This window comes from Gekko japonicus, unplaced genomic scaffold (assembly GCF_001447785.1).
Source record: "Gekko japonicus isolate JY-2015 unplaced genomic scaffold, Gekko_japonicus_V1.1 scaffold4942, whole genome shotgun sequence".
NCBI classification, from domain to species: Eukaryota; Metazoa; Chordata; class Lepidosauria; order Squamata; family Gekkonidae; genus Gekko; species Gekko japonicus.
Window position 1 is genome coordinate 1,628 of NW_015174401.1, and position 9,281 is coordinate 10,908.

General features: G+C 50.7%; 1 protein-coding gene across 1 annotated transcript in view; it reads left to right on the forward strand.

The window, feature by feature from the left end:
• Nucleotides 1-280: 280 nt before the first annotated feature.
• Nucleotides 281-9,281, forward strand: part of LOC107121463 (1-phosphatidylinositol 4,5-bisphosphate phosphodiesterase delta-1-like) — a gene marked incomplete at its 5' end in the record, with an annotated part of 13,147 nt that continues 4,146 nt past the window's right edge. Inside the window, 4 exons of the mRNA XM_015424371.1 lie at nucleotides 281-434; nucleotides 4,024-4,140; nucleotides 4,954-5,132; nucleotides 7,560-7,692. Coding sequence (XP_015279857.1) covers nucleotides 281-434; nucleotides 4,024-4,140; nucleotides 4,954-5,132; nucleotides 7,560-7,692 — 583 coding nt within the window. The remainder of the gene's footprint in view (nucleotides 435-4,023; nucleotides 4,141-4,953; nucleotides 5,133-7,559; nucleotides 7,693-9,281) is intronic.

Genomic DNA, 9,281 nt, shown 5'->3' on the forward strand with positions numbered 1-9,281 from the left:
ACCGTTTCGATAATAATCTTCTTCCGAACGAAGATGAAGAGTATGCAGCGTCTGTAGTCCATGTCTCAACTGGTACATATCAATAAGTCTCACGGAAGTGTCATAACATCATTGTATAAGGTTCCAAATGATTCTTAGAAAGGCACTTTACAGCATTTTCCCTTTCTAAGAATCATTTGGAACCTTATACAATGATGTTATGACACTTCAGTGAGACTTATTGATATGTACCAGTTGAGACATTGACTACAGACACTGCATACTCTTCATCCCTCTTCAGAGTGACAAACTGAAGCTTGCCAAAGAGCTGTCGGACACGGTCGTTTACTGCAGAAGCGTCCACTTCGAAGGGTTCGACGGCTCGAATCCTCGCCCCTCCAACGAGATGTCGTCCTTCAGCGAAGGGAAAGCTCTGAAGCTGGCCCAGGAGTCTGGTAGGTACCGCGACGGGATCCCCGCTTCCCCGAGGAGTAAGACATTCCCGAGGCAGCCATTGCCAGTTTTGGAGGTTCGGGGCGATGGGCGTGACCCAGTCTTTCAGTTTATTTACTGGCATATCAGTGGAGCCAGGAGAGTGCACCTAGATGGCATAGATCTGCTACCCCAGGTGTACCCCCCTGTCTTTTTGAGCACGTGGGCTCTTTTGGAATTCTGATACAGGTTGGAATTCTGATACAGGTTGGTGGGTGCAGCCACAAAATGGCTTCTTCAGAAGAGCAAGCCCTGTGAGGAAAGGCTGAGGGACTCGGGGACATTCAGTCTGGAGAAGAGGAGGGGGAGGGGGGGGGACAGGATCAATGTCCCCTCTAAGCTGTGGAGTCTTGTGAGCAAAGATTCTACTTTGCGAGCCACTGGCATTAAAGTGGCGAGCGAGCGATTTGACTACTCCATAAATTCGTTTGCTCTGGAGCCACATCCTTCCTGAGCCGAGACGAAAACGTGTGAGCCGGAGGCTAAAAAACGGTGGGCTAGCTCACACGGACTCAGCTTAGAGGGAACATTGGACAGGATGGCTCTCTTGAAGTATCTGAAGGGCTGTCGCTTAGAGGAGGGCAGGGAGCTGTTCCTGTGGGCAGCAGAGGAGAGGACTCGCAAGAAGGGTGTTGAAATTAAGGGCGGGAAGGTATTGGCTGGATATGAAGAAAAACTACTTTGTGCAACAGTGGGATCAGCCGCCCGGGGAGGTGGTGAGCTCCCCCTCCCTGGCAGTCTTCAAGCAGCGGCTGGACCAACCCTTCTCGGGGATACTCTAGGCCAGTGATGGCGAACCTTTTAGAGACTGAGTGCCCAAACTGCGACCCAAAACCCACTTATTTATCGCAAAGTGCCAACACGGGAATTTAACCTGAATACTGAGGTTTTACTTTAGAAAAAACAACTCATACATTAACTTAAGATGATCCAAACAAAGTAAGGAAAGCAATCCCAAATGCTTTCATTTACTTAAAATTATTTGGCAGAGAATTCGACACTTTAATGATGGTCTGGGCCTGGCTGGGGCGATGGCACGTGTGCCCGCAGAGAGAGCTCTGAGTGCCACCTCTGGCACCCGTGCCATAGGTTCGCCACCACTGCTCTAGGTTGATCCTGCATTGAGCAGGGGGTGGGACTAGATGGCCTGTACGGCCCCTTCCAACCCTGGGATTCTACAATTCTGAGGCAGAGCCGCACACATGCAGAGGAAGTTCACGTGCCGGGGAGAAGGGGGGCAATTTCAAAAACACACCATGTCACAATGCGGGGCTGGGCAGGGGAGAGGCAGTCAGGATACAGTCCGAGGTCAAGAGCCAGTCAAGCAAGCCAGCTGGGAAACCAAGTCCAACACACGGAGGAAGAGTGGGGTGGTCAAGGTACTGTCCGAAGTCAAGAGCCAGGCAAGCAAACCAACCGGGAAACCAAGTTCAAAGCACAAACCGTTAGAGTCGTCAGGAAGCCAAAGTCCAAAAGAGTCAAGAGCCAGGGAGTCAAAGGCTCGAGGTGCAGGGTCTAAGCGCAGTCATTCAAGCCGAGGTCAAAGAGCCAAGGGAATCCAGACAGGAACCAGGAGTTAGGAACACGAGCGAGGAGGTGCAGAGCTTCATCCGAAAAGACTAGTTGCTGGCACGATTTGCCGGCGTAAGTGCGAGGGTTAAATAGCCCATACACCTGCTGGCAATTAGCGCACCCCAAGCAAGTCCCGGTTCCTGCTAGTACTCGGGGCTGAATGAGCACCTGCCGTGCATGCGTGCCTCTTGCCGCCGGGCTGCCATATCCCGTCGGCGCTGTTCTCTCAAACGGGATACCGGCGGAGGTGAATCAGGAGGAGAACTGTCCGGGCGTGCTTCTGCCTCAGCTGTTGCTGGGGTGGCCTCTGGAAGCTCAGCCCTGTCAGGTGCGGGAGTTTCTGGCATCGCGAGCTCATCCCCAGCAGCACTTAGATACTCTGCTGGGGCCGCTTGCTCGCATTCAGCAGACGCTCATCCCCAGTGGCACACTGCTGGGTCCACTTGCTCGCATTCAGCAGGAGCCGTGACACACCAGAAAGAAGAATGAGAGAAAATAAAACCAACCCTGCAGTGGGGGCTGCATCGTGAGCAGTGCTGTTTTATTCCACACAGCCAATCAGACCTCCGGCGGCCTGCTGGGCGAGAACCCCGTGTGGCTCCGCCTGCCTTCTAGAAGCATTTGGTGGGTGCCCGGAAAGGCGTTGCCGAGAGCCATGGCGCCTGTGGGCGCCGTGTCGGGGAAGCCTGTTCTACGCCATATCAGAGCGCCAATGGGGGTTTTAAAGGGGGTTTGAGCCGGAAAGTGACAGCTGGGGATGGTGCACAGATGTTGGGTGTGTGAATGTGGATATAAAATCCATTACTGAAGCGTGCCGTAAGCGGACTAAATGGCCCGTCTGAACACACCCACTGTGTCATTTCTAAACTCAAACTACAGACTGCTATTTGTCCACATCTACTACCCCACCCCACTCCCTTAGATGGGTGTGGGAATCTCACTTGGACAAGACGGTTGTCTTTAGCTCAGTTCTGGAACACTAAAGAAACATCTGCTTACGATTAGGGCATGAAAGTGAGGTCCTACAGTGATATGTAGAGGTATATTACCTCTGAACATGGAGGCTTTATATAACAATCATGGCTAATAGCAGTGCTTAAATGAATTTGTCTAATTCTTTTAAAAACGGTATTAAAGCTAGTGGTTGTCACCGCAGCTTGGGCTGTTCTGCATTCTCATTTTTTGTCGCTTGTGTGTCCCTATCCGTTTGAGTTCTTTTTTTTCTTTTTCACATATTTGGAATAGCGGTTAGGAGCGTGGACTCTAATCTGGGAGAACCGGGTTTGATTCCCATCTCCTCCACATGTAGCTGCTGGTGTGACTTTGGGTCAGTCACAAGTTCTCTCAGAGCTGCCCTCTTAAGGGCAGTTCTCAAAAGAGCTCTCTCAGCCCCGCCTACCTCACAGGGTGACTGTTGTGGGGAGGGAAAGGGAAGGAGATTGTAAGCTGCTCTGAGACGCCTTCAGGTAGTGAAGGGCGGGGTATAAATCCGATCTCTTCTTCTTCTACATGTGTTTTTCTCCCTCTAGTGGTTGATTAGATATTACATCGCTGCACATCCACAATATCTCCCTGCACTTTAAGTCTGCAGGGAGAGATGCTGGACATGCAGAGATGAAATATCGAACCGACCACTAGAGGGAGCAAAGTGGGTGCAGAGAAGAAAAAACACACACACCCAAAGCAATAGGGATTCACCAGTGATGAAAATGTGGAAGGACACCCTTTTGGCAGTGAATTCCGTAGGCCAGGTTTGTTGGGAAGATGTCTTCTTCTTCTTTGGTCTCTCCTGAGCCTGTTCTATTTAGTTGGGTGATTCCCAAATTCTAGTGACACAAGAGAAGGAGGAGAAAATGTTTCTCTTACTCACTCACTCACTCACTCGCACACACACACACACTCACACACACGCACACACACACACACCCCAAAACTGAAAAGAGAACCGTGTGTCCTTCTGTTCCTCTGTCTTCATCCTAGGAACCAGCTTCATCCGTCACAATAGCAGGCAACTAAGCCGGATCTACCCAGCGGGATGGAGGACGGATTCCTCGAACTACAATCCAGTTGACATGTGGAATGTGGGCTGCCAGATAGGTACGCAGAGAAGTCCCTTGTTAAAAGCAGCGGACGTGGTCCACGTTCAACACTTTTCAGTCCCACGGAGGTCGATAAGAGAGATTTGAGCACATTGAAAACTCTCCTGTTGAAATCCATGGGATTTAAAGTGCTTGATATTGGCTGGATCGTGCCCAGTATATGAAAATGACTAAGGTTACGGGGAGGGTTTCGGAGAATCATTCTAACGTTTTTGCTTCCCACCAAAGTGTGGGCTAGGCTGAGAAAGAGAATGGCTGATCCATCGCCAGCATTTGAACTTCGTGGCAGAACGGGGGTTTGAACCCAGAGCCAGTGTGACCAATTAACTACTACACCGCACCGGCAGTGCCTTTTTCTCTAGACGGAAAGGGTTTTGTTTGCCTTCGCATGAAGTTCTGCCTTGGCCCAAACATTAGAGATACATCTGATACTATGAGAACCAGTTTGGTGTAGTAGTTAGGAGCGCAGACTCTAATCTGGGAGAACTGGGTTTGATTCCCCCACTCCGCCACATGCAGCTGCTGGTGTGACCTTGGGTCAGTCACAAGTTCTCTCAGAGCTGTTCTCTCAGGAGCAGTTCTCAGAAAGAGCTCTCTCAGCTCCACCTACCTCACAGGGTGTCTGTTGTGGGGAGGGGAAGGGAAAGGAGATTGTAAGACGCTCTGAGACTCCTTCGGGTAGTGAAGGGCGGGGTATAAATCCAATCTTCTTCTTCTTCTTTGATACATTAATAGGGGACCTATTACAAACAATATTAATCTCAAATTGTTAAGGCATTTAGAAACAAAATGTTTCTTTTTCTCCTTCTAGTCGCCTTAAATTTTCAGACCAAGGGTACAGAAATGGACATATACCAGGGTCGATTTCAAGAAAACGGCTTCTGTGGGTACGTCCTCAAACCGGACTTTCTTCAGGACCAGAACTCTAAATTCAATCCCAGATCCATCACAGAAGGGTCGTGGAGGATGCGGAAGAAACTCCAAGTTAAGGTAGGAACGGAAGTGGGAAGCCACGAATAGGGAGGGAGGCCTGGTTTGCAGAGGATTGTGGGACAAAAGAAAATGCTCTCGTTTATCAGCTGTGGCGTGTGCACATACAGCTACGCTGGATCAGACCAGTGTTCCATGGCCCACAGGAATTTGTCATGGGAGGTTATTTTGCTTTAGTAAGAAGAATGCAGAAGGTGTGTGGTTTTCTCCCTGCAAGTTATCTGGTCGGTCAAGAGCATGGAAGTAAAAAGAGCCACAGGCTTACTCCAATCTCTAAGGTGAGAGCCAGTTTGGTGTAGTGGGTAATCTGGGAGAACCGGGTTTGATTCCCCACTCCTCCACTTGCACCTGGCTGGGTGACCTTGGGCAAGCCGTAGTTCTGATAAGAGCTGTCCTCGAAAAAGAGCTGTTTCTGTCAAGAGCTCTCTCAGCCCCACTTACCTCACAGGATGTCTGTTGTGGGGAGGGGAAGGGAAAGGAGTTTGTAAGCCACTCTGAGACACCTTTGGGTAGTGAAGGGCAGGGTATAAATCCAATCTCTTCTCCTCTTCTTCTTCTCTAAGGACAAATTCGGAGTCCAGTGGCACCTTTTAAGACCAACAAAGGTTTATCCAAGGTATGAGCTTGCATGTGCAAGGCGCACTTTTTCAAATACACTGGAATGGAAGGTAGAGTTCAAACTTATAGACAGAGACTTAACAGCAAATTTACATGTAACATGATGAAGATTTTTTAAAAGTTATACAAAAGCGAAACTAAATAACAGGCTAAGGTTGTAAGGTTAACAGTTGTCTATAAGTTTGAGCTCTCACCTTCCATTCCAGTGTATTTGAAAAAGTGCGCATGCAACATGGCTGACCACCTGGTCCAATCTCTAAGAATATGGCTGGGGTCTGACATACCTCCGGGACTGCCTTTCCCCGTATATACCCCAGAGAGCACTACGGTCTGGGTCTCAAAATCGGTTGACCCTCCCTGGCCCGAGGGAAGCTGGGCTAGCGACCATTAGGGCCGGGGCCTTTTCGGTGGCGACCCCTACCTGGTGGAACAAGCTCCTGGAGGAGACCAGGGCCCTGCGGGACCTCTCACAGTTCCACAGGGCCTGTTAGACGGAGCTCTTCCGCCAGGCATTCAATTAGGGGCCGCTGCCGTTGGACCGCCATTAGATCGCCCGACTGTTGCAGCACCTGGCCCGTGAGCCACCATCGAGTTGTTGCCTTAAGGAAACTACGAGCAGAAAAACACCTTAGAACACTGGGAAATGGAAATCCATTGAAAACGTGTCATTTAAGTGACTTTTAATTGCCGCCAGCACTTTATGCTTGTTGATTTGTAGTGTTTTTAATCATTGTGTTTTTAAGCTGTAGTTATGTCGTGTTGGAAGCCGCCCGGAGCCTGCTTTGCGGGGAGGGCGGGGTACAAATTTGATAAAGAATAAATAAATAAATATCCGGTGGGTGCACCTTGTTAAAGCTCGACACACCCCAAGTTGTGGCTCAGCGCCACCAAAGGAGAAACCCTGTAGCGGCCCACTTGGAGACTTTCAAGTCACACTGGCAATCCAAAAGCAAGATATGAACCCAGTAGTACTGGTACCAGGGCTCTTTTTGTAGAAAAAGCCCAGCAGGAACTCATTAGGCCACACCCAACAGCAGAAACTCATTAGCATATTAGGTCACACCTGGACAGTGCAGCTCATTAGCATATTAGGCCATGCCCCATTCTTTCCCTTGGCTTTAAATGCCTCCCCGATCATTCCAGGGACCCCCTGGCCCACCAGCCTCAGAATCGTCGGGGGGGGGTCACTCTCCAGGCCTTCCCTCTGTAGCCACGCGCATGCAGAGGTTTTGGCTGTAGTGGGCGTGGCCAACTCTGAAGCCAGCTGGAACTCCGTTCCTGTGCGTTCCTGCCCCAAAATAGGCCTGCTGGTAGCATCTTAGAGACCAACAAGATTTTCAGGGCGTAAGAGCCAGCGTGGTGTCGTGGTTAAGAGCAACGGACTCTAATCTGGAGAACCGGATTCGATTCCGCACTCTTCCACTTGATGCCAGCTGGGTGAGCTTGGGCCATTTGCGGCTCTTTCAGGGCTCTCCCAGCCCAGAACAATGAGTCTAGCTCGCCACCTAGTGGCGCATAACGCAAAATGAGTTAGAACTTCAGGCTGCCAGACAATCTTCGGATCTCCTGGCTATACTACACACAATGCCGTACGACAGTTAATTAATTCAGGGTATAAACTTTCTAGAATCAATGCTCTCTGTGTCAGATACCTTTGACTTTTGAAAGCTTGTACTCTGAAAGTCGTCTTGGTCTCCAGGGTCCTACTGGACTCACGCCTATCTCTTCGACTGCAGACCAACACAGCCACCCTCCCCAAACTGGGATTCCAAGTAACTGTCCCCCCCTTCCTTGCCATGTCTTCTACAGGTCATCTCCGGCCAGCAGCTGCCCAAGGTGAACAAAGGCAAAAACTCGATCGTTGACCCGAGGGTGATTGTCGAAATCCACGGCGTCCACCGGGACAATGACAAGAAACAGACCAGAGTTATCGACAACAACGGTAAGAGGGGAGGCCCAGTGATGGCTCAACGGGGGGGGGTGTATCTCAGGCTCCCCCTCACCCAATCTGACTCCAAGCCTAATTTCATGTAGTGGTTAAGAGCGCAGACTCTAATCTGGGAGAACCGGGTTTGACTCCCCACTCCTCCACATGCCTGCTGGTGTGACCTTGGGTCACTCCACCCTGCTGGTGTGACCTTGGGTCAGTCACAAGTTCTTTCAGAGCCGTTCTCTCAGGAGCAGTCCTCGAAAGAGCTCCCTCAGCCCCACCTACCTCCCAGGGTGTCTGTTGTGGGGAGGGGAAGAGAAGGAGATTGTAAACTGCTCTGAGACTCTTTCGGGAAGCGAAGGGCGGGGTATAAATCCAATCTCTTCTTCTCTTCTCTTCTCTCACTGGCCCTGCTGAGGCTCAGGGGTGAACAGCTAACATGGCTTCTCTTCTGGTTTCCTGACAAGTCTTTAAAGACAGAGCAGGAGGCTGTGTAATGGGGATTCCTGAATTCTCTCAAGATGTGAGAATTCCAGCAGCCTCAAATGGACACATGAGCCTTGGCACAGCGCTTTTATTTATTTACTTCTCTCATACCCCGACTTGCCCTCCTCCATTTTTATCCTCACAACAACCCTGTGAGGTGGATTAGGCTGTGTGACTGGTCTGTGGTCACCCAGCAAGCTTCCATTGCAGAGTGGGGGGGGTCTCCCAGGCCCCAGTCTGACGCGCTAATCACTACACCACACAAGTCTTTAGACTTATAGAACAGAATCATAGAGTTGGTGTCATGGCTCAGGTGGGCTGTCACCTGACGCTGCCACCACTCTGGTTCCAGGCTCCCTTGAGAAGGCCCAGAGCGCCCTCCCAAGACCTTCAGACCTCCCTTTAGGCCGAATAACAGGCGTGAGGACCAGGCAGAGTGAAACAAGGAAAATAGTTTATTTTATAGGAGGTCAAACAACAAGGTGCAGGAATAAAAACAGTAAGTGGGTGAAAAGAAAAGAAATCAATGCCCTAATGCGTTTGAATATATCCTGTCCCTAGCTCACTATTCCAAGTGACACTAGACTACTCACCCTGCCCTCAGGATGAGGGTTTCTCCCCTGCAGCAGCCTTCCTTCTGGCTCTGCCCTCTGGGAAGAAAGAACAGCTTCTGCTCTGGCACCAGCTCTTTTGTTCCCCAGCCCTCTTCTTCCCTATTGGTCAATTTTGGCTCCAAAACCTCCCAGGGGCTTCTGGTTGTAGGCCCAGCCTCACCTACTGCTAGCCAGGCTCCCTGGGCCTAGTAGGCCTCTGGCGGCACAGTCCAGATCATGACAGTTGGACATCTAGTCCAACCTCCTGCACAATGCAGGAAATTCACAAATGCCTCCCCGTCCACACCCCCAGTGACCCCTGTTCCACACCCAGAAGATGACAAAAAAAACCCCCAGGATCTCCAGCCAGACTGGCCTGGAAGCAGGAAGGAAGGAGCATTAGCAATTTTGCCTCTTGTGTCTGGGCAGGATATGTGGAAGGCAGGCAGTGGGGAGAAACAGGGACAGCAATAGGCTGGGGCGGAATGGTGGCTACCCCCCCCCCCCCCGGTCCGTTTCCCC